Here is a 16,806-nt window from a genome sequence, read left to right as displayed (position 1 = left end):
ATCTTAACATTATTAATAGACATTAATAAACAGATTTGACGGTCTGCAACTCAAAAATAATTCAAAAAACCCGCCAGGCACTAGAAGGTTTTAAAAAGTGTGGCAACGCTGTCTATCCGGTCTGCCAGAAGAAATGATTTGACAATGGTCAATTATCAAATGTCAAATCTGTCAAACCGTCTAAAACAAAATAATAGCAGTGATTGTCTGTGTTTTGTGCTATTCCTTTTTTAATTATTTTAGTTGTTATTTTCTAATTTGTTTTCCCCGTTTTATTTAAACTTGTCAGTGCGGGTTGTGTTTTCATTCGTACGAGTCTATTATTTAATAGGAATGTAATTCGGTCACAATAAACCCGGATCCCGCAAAAACCTCTGATGCTTTGTTGATGGCGCCATTTTATTAAAGTTTGTTTATATTAATTTATTATTCAAATATGGGGCTGTAGACGCGCTGCAGAATAGTTAAAGAGTCGTAAACTGTAACATTCCCGAGTTGCATCAGTCAGGTAAGTTGGGGGTGCACTTAGCATGTGTGACTGAGTATTTACTAGATGTACACTGTAATTGAGTTCTTCAGACCAGTGGTCAAATTGACCTACATTAGTAAATATGTTTTACTTTTGATTGATTTAATTTTGTTTCCTGAAAATTTGGAGTTTAGACTGTAACTAGCACACAGATAATATCTCTTATGATAGATAGGTAGACTGTTATAGAAAAAGGGACATGCCTGGACATAAGGTATGCTTTGGAACTCCTGATTTTTTTGCCACTGACTGTTAAGTTTAAGGACAGCTTAGAAAAGTTTAGTTTAGAGTTTAAACTGTAATATTTTGCACCTAATCTGTCACATCAAACCCTTGATCATATCACATCTTAAGGTGTACTTAAAATCAACTTGGAAGTGTTAGGAAAAAGGCATTAATACAGGTTTGACAAACATTTTATAGACAAGTTAGTCAAAAGCAAAATAGCTAAAAGGATTTTAACAATCATCTCTACAAAAACATAGTTCAGATACCCTACCATCAATTTATAATTTTCATTAAAAAAAATGTGTTTTTTCCAGCTCTTAGAACAGTTGAGTAGAATTTGAACACTATGGAAGGTACAAAAGGAGCCAACAGTTCTAACCAACTGTCCCCACTAGATTCGAGTCCAGACAGTTGTTCATTGGTCCATTCTAGAAACATGACAGAATCCACACCTCAGCTGTACCACAACAACTCTAAGAAACGCAAAGTATACTACAGAACCTCCGATTGGAAATAATAAACTTGATAATGTGAAATGTGTTATTCTAGTTTCCCGACTACATTCAGAACATCATCCACAATAGAGATGATCTGGAACTGGACGATTTCAGTGAGATATGTTCGTCAACGCCGCAGGCTTCAAGTACTTTAAATGAAAGTCTAGCAAAACAGTTTCAAAACATTCAAATTGAGCAATGTTATTTTACCGACAACTGCGACGGACCGGCAACCAAACTGTTAAAAACAAACAAGTAAGTTTTATTTTATGTTGAGCCAATTGTTGTTTTCACACTTTTTTTTTGCATAGTTGCGGAAAACTGGTAACACCCCCTTCAACGCCAGAGTCTCACTTGAAAGTGTTTGATAGCACTCCTAAAAAGAGCGGCATTTTTGCCAAATGTTCTTCAGCGTGCAGCGTGCCTTCGCCCTTAAAAGAGCAACACGAAATACTTTACTCCAAGCTGAAACCCTTGCATCCCCTAAGAAAACCAGCAACACCACAAAAAATCTTAGAAAAAATCGATAAGGTGGAATCAGACAAATGTCGCAACAAAAGCGTGTTGGTTACCGAAAAACGCAGTTCAGACAAACTACCCTTGATCCTTAATACCGTAGAGATTATGGATAAAATCTTCACTTATTTGTCTAATGGAGATTTGTTTAGGTTTTCCCAGGTTAATGAGGACTTCAAGCGTGCTTTGTTTATGAGTTGGAGAGCGTGTGGACGGTAAGTTATCTTGAAATTGTTATTTTCAAACAGTTGCTAATTAGTTAGATTTATCCTGTAAGTTCTGGTAAAAGTACTCTGTCAATGTTAAGTGTAATCAAAAAATACAAAGTCAATCTCCACAAAGTTGCACTTTCAACTGCCACAAAATTGTCTGTAAAATCCACTTGTAGTGATCGGGTCACGTTTTAGAGCACATTTTTGGATTTCTCATTAAATTTCCTTTCCAGTAACCTAAAAAAAACATTACAAATTCAGTACAGTCCACGAGGAAGGCCCTGTCAAAATTTGAACTGAAAAAATTATGGTCTATGGGACAGTCTGCGGCAAAATTACCCTAAAAACCTACTTGTAGTGACCGGATTACATTTTTAAGCGCATTTTTGGAATCCTCATTAAATTTCCTATCCATTAACCTAAAAAAATACTAACAATTCGGTACAGTCCGGGAGGAAAGTGCTGTCACAAATTTGAACAGTAAAAATGACTAAAGGTCAGTCTGCTACAAAATTGTCTGTAAAACCCACTTGTGGTGACCGGATCGAGGACCGGATTACATTTTTAAGCGCATTTTTGAAATCCTTATTAAATTTCCAATAACCTAGAAAACTCTAACAATTTAGTACAGTCCGGGAGAAAAGCGCTGTCACAAATTTGAACGGTAAAAATGACTAAAGGTCAGTCTGCTACAAAATTGTCTGTAAAACCCACTTGTGGTGACCGGATTACATTTCTAAGCGCATTTTTGGAATCCTCATTAAATTTCCTATCCAATAACCTAAAAAACACTCACAATTTAGTACAGTCCGGGAGAAAAGCGGTGTAACAAATTTGAACGGTAAAAATGACGATTTAAAGGCCAATCTGCGACAAAATCGTCTGTAAAACACACTTATAGTGACCGGATCACATTTTTCAGCTCATTTTTGGAATCCTCATTAAATTTCCTATCCAATAACCTAAAAAACACTCACAATTTAGTACAGTCCGGGAGAAAAGCGCTGTCACAAATTTGAACGGTAAAAATGACTATTTAAAGGTCAGTCTGCTACAAAATCGTCTGTAAAACACACTTATAGTGACCGGATCACATTTTTCAGCACATTTTTGGAATCCTCATTAAATTTCCTATCCAATAACCTAAAAAACACTCACAATTTAGTACAGGCCGGGAGAAAAGCGCTGTCACAAATTTGAACGGTAAAAATGACGATTTAAAGGTCAGTCTGCTACAAAATCGTCTGTAAAACCCACTTGTAGTGACCGGATCACATTTTTAAGCGCATTTTTGGAATCCTCATTAAATTTCCTATCCAATAACCTGGAAACTCTAACAATTTAGTATAGTCCGGGAGAAAAGCGCTGTCACAAATTTGAACGGTAAAAATGACTATTTAAAGGTCAGTCTGCTACAAAATTGTCTGTAAAACCCACTTGTGGTGACCGGATTACATTTTTAAGCGCATGTTTGGAATCCTCATTAAATTTCCTATCCAATAACCTAAAAAACACTCACAATTTAGTACAGTCCGGGAGAAAAGCGGTGTCACAAATTTGAACGGTAAAAATGACGATTTAAAGGCCAATCTGCGACAAAATCGTTTGTAAAACCCACTTGTAGTGACCCGATTACATTTTTAAGCACATTTTTGGAATCCTCACTAAATTTCCTATCCGATAACCTAAAAAAACACTACCAATTCGGTACAATCCGGGAGAAAAGCGCTATAAAAATTTGAATTGTTTTTTGCTTACAATTAATTCTAGCCTGCATAATTTGAGCTCAAAAAAAGTGAACTAACTTTTCATATGTATTTTTTTCCAGTTTTAGAACATTCCAAGAGTGTCACAAACGGAACAAAGAGAATTACAAAATAACTCCTCCAAGCAGTCCCGAAAGTCAGGATCTATTTCCTGAAGGTTCCTTAAGTCCAGGCAGTCGTAAATTTGCGGAATTCGTGGAAACAGGTATCAGAATTTTTGTTTCGTAAGTTTTGTGATGTTGTAATTGTGTTATTGTTTGCAGGAAACCGCTTAAACTCCAATCAATCATTAATCAAATGTCCTAAATGTATTCGACCGTCTGTGGTGGAGAAATCGATAGCGCAGTGCAATTCCTGCGGCTATATTTACTGTCAAAAGTGCGAGAGTTTCTCCTATGATCCGGAAAAGTTCTTTGACAAGTAACGATTGTCACACAAGTGAATTTTAGCTGTTATTGTTAATGATTTTCCAGGTGTCAAGGATTAGTTCTGAGTTTGTCTTCAGTGAAAAGACGCATAAAATTGGACGATTTGACCAATTGTTCTCTCGATTTTAACGCCAGCTCGATTCTGAACAGCACCGCAGAACCTCAGAATTTCTCTTCAGGTTTGCCCAAATGAACAGCCGTTTTGCATCTTCTGGTTAATGATGGTTATTTTGTAGGTTATTTCTCCGGTTACGATCTATCACATACGCCAATCTCGGTAAAGAGGAACCTTAGTTCGTCATTTGCTGCCGAGGAAACTCGCAATCCACCTAAGTCACTTAAAGCTCTGTTTGAGCACAATAATACTCAAGACCGATCAGTTATTGCTGCCACAAAAGACAAACGAAAGTCTTTAAACAATGTTGCAGCCATTGTTAAGAGTTCCAACGTAAGACGGAAAATTCAGGTATGAGTTCTTTGTAATTTTGCTTTGAATAGCATTAGTTTTGATTTTTTTCAGGTAATTGAGCCTTCTTCACCTCCCAAAGTAAAAGTCAACGCCATCGGCTCAAAAGAAAGCCGAAGGAACTTAAAACGGCTAACTAGATAGTCAAATTAGGTTGACTGTGCAGGTAAACTGTATTCACATATTGTGAAAAGTTGTGTTTTATACTATGAACAAATTAGCTTTAGCTGTTTTTTGTTTACATTTACAAACTAGGTTACGAAGTTCCAAATCAGTACTTTTAAACTCTGAAATGTTTTAAAAAAGACAATTTATCAAAACGATACGAATCGAATGGCACTAAATCCTCACTTAATATATTTTTAGATCTGTACCACATTCGCAACCGAGTGACATAATACTCGTTTGAGCTCCGACTCATTTTGTATATATTTTATTTTTTTTTACTAGTTACTAACAAAAGTACCATTCCTTTTTACCATAATAATAATTATTGTTGTAAGAGTGCTTCAAAATGTTGCCGCGTATTATTTAATACATTCCATGAATATGTTAAATATATGTTTTATATAATATTATGAGTTTTAAGTGTCTGGATCCAGATATTGAAATGGTCATTTTTACCGGATTTTAAAAACGGAAGTTTTTCATGTTTTTAAAAAAATAACAGCGCCGCCATTGTTTCTCCCAATGAATAAAAAAAATGTAAACATAGCAGGAAGGAGCAATAGCAAACAAAGTGGGTGACAGAAACAAGGGGGAGGGGGGGGGAGTAATATGGCGGCCGTCAATACTTGTTAATCTTGTCCACCGTACAACTTAATTTAAATTTGCAAAACTCAACTGTTAAAGAACCACAAACAAACAAAACAAACTAACACTATACTACAACAAATACAAACAACAAATTTTTGCGGGTTTGAAACTCCAAACTTTCAATGAATTTGCGTCAATTCAACTGCGCAGTAGGCGAATGCGCAATCAAAGATGGTGGACTTCCGTCCCCCTCGCTTAATGCACAAACGGGTTATAATTTGTATTATTGTTACCTCCTGATACTTGTTCTTTTTACTCATTGGTAGTTACGGTGCACACCCAGTAACCAAGTCAGCAAGGTTAGCGTAATGAGGTCGCTGACGAGTATAAAAGATGCACCGTAGCTCGACTAAATTACGGAACTCTGGGGTCATCCCCAGAGGGAGGTCACTGGTCTCCGGGTTGGTCGGCGAGTAACAGTCCCTAACTTAAAGTGGCGGGACGGCTTCAAGTTTTCTAGTCATTTTTCAAATATTGCAGTCAATTTTCAAGTTCTTTAGTTAATTCTCAAGTTTTCCAGTTAATTTTTCAAGTTTTCTGATCAATTTTCAAGTTTTTCAGTTAATTTTTATGTTTCCGGGTCATTTTTCAAGTTTCTTAGCCAAATTTCAAAGTTTTCAGGTCAATGTTGCCAAACTTAATAATTTTCCCGCCAAACTAAGGATTTTTGTTTAATTGAGGTTACATTTGCACGCAACAAAGTCAATACGCTCAATTTATTCGATTAACGCCGCTATTTTTGGCGTTGGCGTTTATTTGCTTTTCGGTCAATATCTCGAAAACGCCTCGAGCGACAATATTGACATTTTTACAGTAAATACACCTTGAAATTGCGCAACTTTTCTGTTCTATACGTTTTTGGCCTACTATGCACCGTTCGACCAGAAAAAATAAAAGAAAGTCAAGGTCGACGCGTTTTTAAAGAGCCTACCCTCTTAAGGTGCGTACAGACTTAGCGAGACGCGCGCGAGACGAGCCCGAGACGCGCGCGAGACATGCCAATTCTCAATGTGTGGACGGGGCTCGCGAGAGGCTCGCGAGTGTCGCGTTGCAGGCGCGTTGCTATCCGTCTCGTGTCGGTTTTTCCGCGAGACATCAAAGGAAAGGAGGAGCTTAGTCTGGACGGAATCGGGAAGTTTGCATTTTTGGTTAGTTTTAACGGCGGTAGCGTTGTGTGAATTTGAAGTTGTGTTGTTGTTGTGTGAAAGTTAAGGATTTTATTAAAACATGGATGACTGGAATGATGAGTTGCAGCTCCGTATGATTGAGCTGTATGAATCGAAACCATTTCTCTGGAACCCAACCGATCCGAACTATTTCAGAAAAAATAAAAAAATTGACGCTTGGGTTGAAATAACCCAAGCTTTAAATTTAAATAAAACTTGGGAAGACGTGAAAATATGTGGATAAATCAACTTCTAAATGGAAAATAAACTCCTTGTGTCGTCAAAGTTTTGGAATTGTAAAAAGCGCGCGAGAGACTCGCGAGACGCTCTTTGGTCAAAAGTATCGTACGAAGCTCGTCACGAGCGCGTCTCGCGCGCGTCTCGCTAAGTCTGTACGCACCTTTAGGATCCCAGGCATTAACATTAACCTTACCGGATGTCGAAGGTTTTTAACTTTTTAAATGAATTTTTTCCTCGACCCATCTCTACTAGTCGGTAATATCATCTGTCATCTCATCTGTCAATTTACGCCATTCAGCGCAGCCAACTGCTCACAAATGTTACTGAATTTGACATTCGCCTTCGCTACCAACAAAATAAAAATAAAGACACTAGTTTGCTGGTGGCAGTGAGCCTTCTGTTTAAAGTTACGTAAATGTCAAAAAGCTGAAAAAATCTTCGGTTTTTCCTTCAAGAGAAGAATCATCGAAGATTTTTGGTTTTGGGCTGTAAGTTCGCATCCAAATACCGCGTGAAAAAGGGCCGAAAGTTCTGTAAAATTACGTAACTAGACATCGACGTAAAACCCTTTTTGTGATATGGCTGCTCGAGTCGGAAGAATTTGTGGGGCTGGAATATTAAAGCCCAATAGGACACATTGTTTAAGGCAGGTAGGTGTTTGCTTCAGCTAGTTTAATATCTTTGAAAGTTCATTCAGGAAAAACTGCAGTGTGCCCTTTACTTTTATCCATATTATAGGTTATCTTTAGGTTCCAAAATTCAGTGTTATATCATCATGATATCTCTATTATAACCTCATTGTTTATAATTGGAAATTTTATAGGATGAACAATTTGCCAAACTGCTTCTCAAAATAAGTAAAACCACACATTTTTTGAAAGCCTATATTAACAGAAACACTTCCATTGATTTCAGTAGTTTGGAATGATAAGAGACTCAATAAAAGTTTATTTTTAAAGTTCACTTTGTGCAATATCATAGAAAAATACAAATTTAAAAGAAATTGTGGCCAAGTTAACAGAATAGTATATTCAAGAACAATAAGGCAGCACTCATTTATGACAAAGTTTTGAGGCTGAGCCTCCAGCTGAGCATGGTAAAGCTTTAATTTGTCTGAGATCCCTAAAGCTGTTACCACCCCTGATGCACACACTATTCTTTGTATGAGTGAACATTGTATTGTATTTCCCTATCAGCTGATCTGTAAGTTGTTCCCTTCCATTCCTTCCCATTCATTTCAAAACAGGTGTCACTAAAATTAAGATTGCTAAATTGGACCTATTTACATGGAAAGTGCTCTTATTAATAAAGATAGGCCATAAGGGATGTTGTTGTCTGAAGCTCAAATTTGGTAGAAAAAAATAAGATGACAAGAATGGTAGAAACCTAATGGCAAAAACCATTGCTGAATATCTGTCACAGTTTTACAGATATGGTGCTTTGCAGAATTCATACTTCTCTTCAAAACTGTCTAGCATTGATTTTTATTTCTGAAAATACATTTCCACAACAATTTTTTGCTTAGAATCCAGTAGTGTAAACAGTTTTTTTTTATTGGACATGGTTTTTGAGATACACACCTAAAATTGTTTTTAAATGGAACATCCTGTATATTATTTTATTTTTGAAAAGATCTTAAAATTACCATTTTAATGACATATTACACTTAATATTAAAATTTTTTTTTAACTATTTATACTACATTCTGGGTTCTACATGAAAAGTTGCTGCAGAAATGTATTTTTAGAAATAAAATAATGCACCTGGAAGTTTTGAAAAAAAATGAGAGGCTTTTTGATAGTCATCCAATATCCAATGAATTAAAGAAACTGATAATCAACCTCAATGTTTATAAAACTTTTTTTAATACCTAGTAATAAAAAAAATACCTAGTATTTTATTTGATTTTCAGAATCTACGTTAAAAATAAAAGATAATTACATTGAGGTTTGACAGGTCTAAACTTTACACTTTCTCAGATATTCCTTATTTTGTAAAAATTTAGAACAAATTTTAAGGTTTAATCACTCAAACTCTGTTTGATTTTTATTAATCAAAATTGGCTTGGGAACTACTAAATGATCAAGTTTTAGAATCTGTGGGTTAGAAATTGTCTAGCTCATACAGGATGTCTCAACATTTTTACCCAATAATTGCCAGCTTTAAACTTTAATAACTTGTCCAAATCAAATTGAATACCACTTATTTTATGGTTAAAGTAGATGCAAAATTTAATTATCTATCGAAAATTATTGAGGTCTCCTATGGCTAACTGTTCGCCTTTTCTTGGAAAGTCAACATTTCTCGAAGTCGCACCGATTTTGATTGATTTTTGATGCCCTTGAGAAATTACCACAGATTCAAACTGTTTTAAATGACAGCTTAAAAATGATGTGACATATTTTAAATGAAAAAACATGACTTTGATACTTTTTCTGCATTTGGGACAACCCATACATCTTAAAAATATTTTTAAAATATACCTCCAATAATACTATATCCATCCCAGAATCAAAACTTTTTTGAAAGATTAGTTTAGTCACAATCTTACGTGTCGAATAACATGAATAACCCTGTATGTACCTATCTTAAGAATCTATCAAGGAATCTATTTTGCAAGCTATTTTGCACTCTTTCAATAGTGTATTTACTTGTAAGTATTTATGATTATTATAGTATGGACTCCATACAATTGAACAATATTCTAATTTCTAATATAACAATTCACTATCATAGACACTATTTGATAACAAAGTCACAGCTATTGCATCATAATTATTTTCAGTTAAATTCACTGCATTATAAAAGTCTTTTGTTTTGGTACTTAGGCCACAAACATTTTGGTATACAATTTGAAATGTCAGAAACTTCAGGAGATACTATTTTTTTAACAGTCAGTGAGTGTTCTGTTGGTGCTTTGTCTGCATCTAGCATAAAAAATTTGAGCTTGTGTAATTTGTGTGCTGCTGCATTGCTGTGTGATTTCTGTTGGTTAGTTTGTAGCGCTTACAGTTGGGACAGTCAGAGGTAGTTACAGCACATTGAGTATGACTATGTGCTTCCCTACACTGATGACAGCACTCACTTGCTGTGCAATATTTGACAACATGACTAAATAACATTTAAAGCACAATGCAACATTTGTGTATTCTTGTACATATGCTGGACAGAGGTCGAAAGCAAGGCTATTATTTCTAATTAACCATCTGAAGATGTCAGGTGGTGTCTGAAATATCAAATTTTCTTTTGTTTTGTTTTTACAATCCCTCTTGGTGATAAATTTAAAATGGTACAACTACATCAGAATCAAAAGTTACTGACATATCTGTGTTTTCATTGACAAATTCCTTAATAAAACATTTAAGGATTCCAGTAATCATTATCATAGGATCTGTATTTGAAATTGTCTTAATTTCAATATTTTTGTCATAGGTAGTAAGACTAGTTCTTAGTTTCTCTTTTTGAGATGCATTTTGGCATTCAATGATAATGCTTCCAGTTGGCAGTTGTTTTACCCTTTTAAAAGTATCAGGTACACCTGAGGTTCTTGTGTTATTTTTTAATTCCTGTAGAACAACCTTAGGGTCGGCTTGTCCTTTTATTTTCCCTATAGTCTTGTGTTTGGTTTTAGACTGGGGTGGCGTTTTTCATTCAGTAATACTTCTGGGAGACCCAGGGTTATTATGAGCTGGAACAAACTTTAACATGTCGCTAAATGATGATGATTTATCAGGTTTCAAGGTTGACATACTTGGTGAAGGGCTTTAGAAGTGCAGTGCAGTTCCAACGCCTAATGTTAAATCCTTAATTTGATTTCTCAGTTCAATGTTATTTTTTTCTGTTTGTCCTAATCTGACTGCCAGTGTTGTGACATGTTTATGTACTGTGAATAATGCTGATTGAACATTTGTAGATTCATTGGGGGCATTAGATGTAGAACAATCCGGAGTGAATCAAGTACTGCATTAAGGATTTCTGCAGTTGATTTTGCAACATAGTGGTTTTTGGTGTTGTTTCATTATCGTGGTTATCTTAATAGTTTTGTTTTTTACTTTGTTGCGTTCAATCAATGCTGGACTTGAGTCTTTTTCTGACCAAGGCATAGGTAATAATCGAGGTAATAATAGTTAAATGTAATCTTAAAATATTGTGAGTTTGGAATATTATTCGGGTATTATGTTTTAAAAATGAGTTGAAAAAAACAATTGGATTGTGTTTGTATAATGTAATTTTTTATGACTTTACTAAAAAATTTCAGATTGTTTTTTTCTTTTAGGTGAATTCCTTCTCTACTGCAAGGGAATGGACACCAGCAAAAAAAGCTGTAAGTAATACAAATTAATGATATACAGGAAGTGGCAAATGTATTGCATATAATTTCAAACATAATAATAACTTGATGATGTCAAAGCCAACTTTTTTAAATAGATATCCCCTTTTTTTTTTTTTTGTTCATTTTCGCCTCTGAATATCGTGTAGGTTAGGTTAAAATAGCATATTTTGGTTTTGGGATTTTGGTATGTACCAAAATCCGGCATGCTGAAATGATAAATAGGCAGTTAGACTCGAAGAAACATCGAAATAACCGAGTTAAATGGTGTTCAAAGCGTACAAGAAGTGAATCCCACTACACATTACAAGCACGCTGATTACTTTAAAAAAAAAATAAAAATAAATAGTACAAAATTGAATCTAGAACAAATAATTCAATTTATAAATGTGTGCAACGATGGAGTTACATGTGTCCTACATTTTGAAGACCCTTACTAAGGCGTTTTAAACTACACAGTCCTGAGGATGACCACCAACAGTGGTCGAAACGTCGACTCGTGGTAGACAATAAACGTCTGCTTTTTTCTGGCCTAATCCAACCAATACCACTTAAGAAAAAATCTTGTATAATTTCTGCTCAAATGTTTTTCAAAATTGACGACAATCCTGTGTATCTGAATCAAGTTTATTTGCTCAAAATTATACAAGTGAATTAATTTTTGTGCAATATTGCAGCTTCTAGGTAGCTTAGGAGTCCTTGCTGGGGGCGCTGGCGTCCTTATTTATGCGTTAGACCAATCCGTCAGAGCCTCGGATTTAGAATTGCACCCGCCAAAAAATCCCTGGAGCCATAACGGCTGGTTTAGTTCCTTAGATCATGCCAGGTAAATGCGCTTTTTTTCCATATGGTTTCAGATGGCTACAATAGTTTATTTGTTCGAAATATAGCATCAGAAGAGGTTATGAAGTTTATAAACAGGTATGCGCGGCCTGTCACTCTTTGCGGTTTATCGCTTACCGTAATTTAGTTGGAGTGTCTCACACCGAAGATGAGGCGAAAGCAGAAGCCGAAGAGCAAATGGTCACCGACGGCCCCGATGAAGCTGGTAACATGGTACGTTTTTTTTTATACGATATTGCGTTTTGCACACTCTGCTGAATGTTTGTTATTTTAGTTCCAGAGACCAGGTAAACTGTCCGATTACATTCCTGGCCCTTATCCTAATGAAGAGGCTGCCAGGGCTGCGAATAACGGTTCCTTCCCGCCCGATCTAAGTTACATCGTGCTGGCCAGACACGGCGGTAAGACATTTATACCCATTTTTTTTTGTTACTAAATTTATTGTTATTCTCAATTTAGGCGAAGATTACATATTTTCGTTGCTCACGGGTTATTACGATGCTCCGGCGGGTATTGTATTGAGAGAAGGACAGTATTACAATCCCTACTTCCCGGGAGGTGCTATTTCCATGGCACAAGCTTTGTACAATGAAGTTCTAGAGTACTCAGATGGAACTCCAGCTACTGCCAGTCAACTAGCAAAGGTAATTTTTTATTTTTTGGCATATTCACAAATTCTCTTTTCTTGTCATGTCTATAATCTGATACTAAAACTTGAACGTAAACTCAATTATTTTGAGGTAATTTTTAATTACCTTTTGTATATTTCTGGGGTTCATTCTCACTGTTTTCGTTTTAACTACTTACCGACCAAGGAACGTGATATCTGAGTTTACCAATTCATATCAATACCGATTATTCTAAATAACTAGAAATAAAAAAGCAATAATCATAGGTTATATCCCGAGACGTTCAGGTTTTATCGGGTAAACTGTGCATAGGTGATTTTTTGCAAAATTTTGCTTGGAAAATGATTGAGACTAAATAATTCGACGATAAAATTTTTTCCAAAGAATTATTTAGTTGAAACCATTTGCCTAAAAGAAAAATTTTGCAAAAAACCTACCAATGCACATTTTACGTGATAAAACGTGAACGCCGAGGGGTATATGTCAAGATTATTTCCTGAAAACTCACATTTTAGTTTATTAACAAGAAAACACCTTAGTTAGAACACAAATACTAAACTAAACGTGATGAAATTAATGATAATATTGAACTCACCCCAGCAGACGACAGATTTTCGTTCAGCCATGTATATTTTTGTTTACATTTCAGATTGACAATCAGACGTCATAATATTTTAATTTATGTAATTTTTTAATGGAAACTACGTTATAGTGATTTATTAGTTGTTAATATTGAAGAAAATAGCTTAAATTTTATATGTGTCTAAATATTTCGTTTAATATCAAATGTTCTTCAAAAAAAACGTATTCGAAAAAGGTAGGAGGTGTTTAATCACTGTTAAATTTTAGCAGCCAGGGATTTAATCAGTACAGTACATACGGTTTCCATTGGTGGAACTAGAAAGGTTCTCGGAATTTGATTGGCTGCTGGTACAATGAAGGAAATAATCAACAATAAACTTGAAAAAATTATATTCCGGTAAATGCTTCTTATTGTGTTCAGTGTGCCACATCAACTGGGATAGTGATTTTTAAATTTTTGGCGTTTCGAAACGAAACAACAGAGTTTGATGCGGTTTGAGCTTGATTTATTGGCTTTTGGCTGATAGGTAAATTTTTTGACTTTAATGCACTATGACTGTACTATACATGTTGGGGAAGGAGCGCGAGCAAAAAAGTTAAATTTTCAAGTAATCTTCAATTAATTTTTTGTTTATTTTAAGGTAGGAAATTGTCGGTTAGGTCCATATCTCTGGTCACTTCTCAATTAACCGTTGAACGGCACACGGCCTATAAGTAAATAACACACTCGGTTGGTTCCAAACCTCGCTTGGTATACAGGGTAATTCAAATTCGACCCTCACCATTGGGATCTCGGAAACTATAAGAGATACGAGAAAGCTTAAATTGGGGCAAAGTTGCGCAATGTAAAGCTCAACCAAATGCAGTTTTAAAAATTTCGATTTTCCGAGTACTTCCGAAGATATCCGAAAAAAACTGAAAATTTGATTTTTTGTTTTTATTTATTTCTAATTTTATTTAAAGAGATATTCCAAAACTAAAAGCACCTTTTCATTGCCACTTTTTCTCAGCTATTCGATGATGGATTCAAATTTGCCACACGACGTTTCGTTTTTTGGAAGCCATCATCAGCTTTCTTTTTTCTTATGGGCGCCATATTGGATTTTTAGCCCACCAAATAGTACGTTTTATTCTGATTTTAGTGATGTATAATAATTTATGATTTGCTTCATAAATAACAAAATAATTCAATAAAAACTATTTTTACTTTAGTTATTGGCTTTGAGTTAATCGGCCGTTTTATAAAATGTCATTATTATTGACAGTACTTGTCAAACCCGATAATTCGGACGATCATTAGAGCTTTTAGAGATTTTACCTTAGTTAGCTTTGTTAATGAGACGTTTTATGAAGATTACTTGTTAGTACTTGTCACACGCAATTGGCCTGAACATACTTAGTCACAAAGGTGTACACGTGACTTAACTTAAACCGGTTTATTCACTCGAAGAGCTTAGGCCACTCGCTACGCTTGTTGACCTAGTTGTTCTTTTCGTGAATAAAAAATGGTTTAAGTCACTTGCTGTATAAATAACTATTAAATCACTCTGAATGACATTCGCCTATTTACAGATGTAAACAAACCAACATCAATGTTACATCTGCGGGGCGCGGTGCAAATTTAATAGAACTGTAATTTTAGTTTTTTTTTTTTAATATAAGAAGTCGAAATTTAATAAAATACTGTATAAGACACGTGACTTAAACCGGTTTATTCACTCGAATAAATATGAATGAATAAAAAATGGTTTGTCACTTACTGTATAAATAACTATAAACTTGCACTTAACATTATACAAAATTGAAATTTGGCAAAAAAGTTCTTAAAATGATGATCTTTCTCTTGGAAACATAAATAAGCCTTTTAAGTTAGAGATAATGCTAACAAATCTCTTTTCTGATTAACCTAAATAGTTCAGCAATGCTTGTATAATAATAACATTTTCTGCGGGGGTTTCTTTTCTAGATACATTTTTAACTATGATTGACGCTCTAATGATCATCCGAATTATCGTGTTTGACAAGTACTGTCAAATAATGACATTTTTTAAAACGGCCCATTAACTCAAAGCCAATAACTAAAGTAAAAAAAGTTTTTATTGAATTATTTTGTTATTTATGAAGCAAATCATAAGTTATTATACATCACTAAAATCAGAATAAAACGTACTATTTGGTGGGCTGAAAATCCAATATGGCGCCCATAAGAAAAAAGAAAGTTGATGATGACTGACAGAAAACGAAACGTCGTGTGGCAAATTTGTATCCATCATCGAATAGCTAGGAAAAAGTGGCAATGAAAAGATGCTTTTAGTTTTGGGATATCTCTTCAAATAAGGTTAGAAATAAATAAAAACAAAAAATCAAATTTTCAGTTTTTTTCGGATATCTTCGGAAGTACTCGGAAAATCAAAAATTTTAAAACAGCATTTGGTTGAGCTTTAAATTGCGCAACTTTGCCCCAATTTAAACTTTCTCGTATCTCTTATGGTTTCTGAGATCCCAATGGTGAGGGTCGAATTTGAATTACCCTGTATACCCGTTATCGGCCTTGTATCGTTAATAACAAACTATAAGAGTACTTCTAATTAGAACAAAAAAATAATTTGGTATACCCATTGTACGGTATTTATTCTTAATTTCGCCGGCGTTAATTTTAATGAAATAAAAGAGTCATTTTTTCAATTTCATATCAGCTTTGAGAAAACGTCGGCCACTAACTTACTTTTCAATTTTAGGATGTAGCCACTTTCTTGAAATGGACGTCAGAGCCGGAATTCGATGATCGCAAGAGGATGACGATTAAGGCGATTGGAATATTCACTCTTCTTATTGCCATTTCGTACTACGTGAAGAGGTTCAAATTTTCGACACTCAAGACGAGAAAAATTGAATTTAAACCCAAGGAAAAGTAAAAAGCGAGTACATCTTAAATCAGCGTGACCGTTTAGCCAATTATTTCCTTAACAACCATACTTTTAAGAACAATAATTTTATGCAATGTAAATAATGAACATGAATTATTGTGGTGTATGCAAAGTTTTCTTTATAAATTATTTCAGTATGTATATCATTTTTCAATTCGTGCGAAACACAAGAAGGTGTCACGTTATTTGTTATGTAATAAATTATATGTTCCAAAATTGATTGGCGATAATTCATTTTAATTCATTTCTAAAAAGTATTTGAAGTGTGTAGTAAGAGTGGTTGTCGGCTTTTGGACGAAAAAGGCACTCATAGAGCTTGGGCACACAAATTTGATAGTAGAAGCTGGCATCAATAAATCTCAAGAAAATAGTTCAAGTTTTAATTAAAAGATGCATATATCAATTTCAAACGTAATATGATTACCGAAAAATAACAACTGTAGATGGTAGTTACCATAAAGTAGTAACACTGATTGCAGTTGCTTCAAGTTCTTCGCTATCAAGTGCGGAAAAGACACTACGATCCTGCTATAGATATGTAGATGAAGGGGTTACAATATAAATAAAACCAGTCACGTTTTCAATTTCTCACAGGTGGCCGGTTGTCAGTTTAGATTACTAGGAGTAGAAA

At 34.8% G+C, this 16,806-nt stretch overlaps 2 protein-coding genes across 2 annotated transcripts; both read left to right on the top strand.

Annotated features, from left to right (window-relative positions):
* Positions 1–167: 167 nt before the first annotated feature.
* Positions 168–5,217, top strand: LOC145726418 (uncharacterized). Its single transcript, XM_081975466.1, has 9 exons — positions 168–508; positions 1,072–1,244; positions 1,307–1,509; positions 1,566–1,985; positions 3,811–3,953; positions 4,012–4,168; positions 4,222–4,355; positions 4,413–4,642; positions 4,697–5,217. Exons 2-9 carry the CDS (start codon positions 1,104–1,106, stop codon positions 4,784–4,786), a joined length of 1,518 nt encoding a protein of 505 aa, XP_081831592.1. The 5' UTR covers positions 168–508; positions 1,072–1,103; the 3' UTR covers positions 4,787–5,217.
* Positions 5,218–7,234: 2,017 nt separating this feature from the next.
* Cyt-c1 (Cytochrome c1) lies at positions 7,235–16,395 on the top strand. Its single transcript, XM_081975473.1, has 7 exons — positions 7,235–7,514; positions 11,141–11,188; positions 11,872–12,020; positions 12,085–12,250; positions 12,312–12,438; positions 12,497–12,681; positions 15,987–16,395. The coding sequence occupies exons 1-7, from the start codon at positions 7,443–7,445 to the stop codon at positions 16,161–16,163; spliced, it is 924 nt and encodes a 307-aa protein (XP_081831599.1). The 5' UTR covers positions 7,235–7,442; the 3' UTR covers positions 16,164–16,395.
* The last annotated feature ends 411 nt before the right edge of the window (positions 16,396–16,806 follow it).

Source organism: Ips typographus, linkage group LG3, assembly GCF_016097725.1.
Source record: "Ips typographus isolate SLU linkage group LG3, UJ_Ityp_2.0, whole genome shotgun sequence".
NCBI lineage: Eukaryota > Metazoa > Arthropoda > Insecta > Coleoptera > Curculionidae > Ips > Ips typographus.
This window is presented reverse-complemented; position numbering and strand designations above follow the sequence as displayed.

Excerpts from the sequence above, each read along its gene's own strand:
- LOC145726418 (XM_081975466.1), top strand. The coding sequence starts at position 1,104 with ATGGAAGGTACAAAAGGAGCCAACAGTTCTAACCAACTGTCCCCACTA. Across the intron at positions 1,986-3,810 it reads AGTTGGAGAGCGTGTGGACG|TTTTAGAACATTCCAAGAGT; the intron begins GTAAGTTATCTT and ends ATTTTTTTCCAG. Across the intron at positions 4,169-4,221 it reads CCGGAAAAGTTCTTTGACAA|GTGTCAAGGATTAGTTCTGA; the intron begins GTAACGATTGTC and ends ATGATTTTCCAG.
- Cyt-c1 (XM_081975473.1), top strand. The coding sequence starts at position 7,443 with ATGGCTGCTCGAGTCGGAAGAATTTGTGGGGCTGGAATATTAAAGCCC. Across the intron at positions 12,021-12,084 it reads AGTTCCTTAGATCATGCCAG|CATCAGAAGAGGTTATGAAG; the intron begins GTAAATGCGCTT and ends TTCGAAATATAG. Across the intron at positions 12,439-12,496 it reads CGTGCTGGCCAGACACGGCG|GCGAAGATTACATATTTTCG; the intron begins GTAAGACATTTA and ends TTCTCAATTTAG.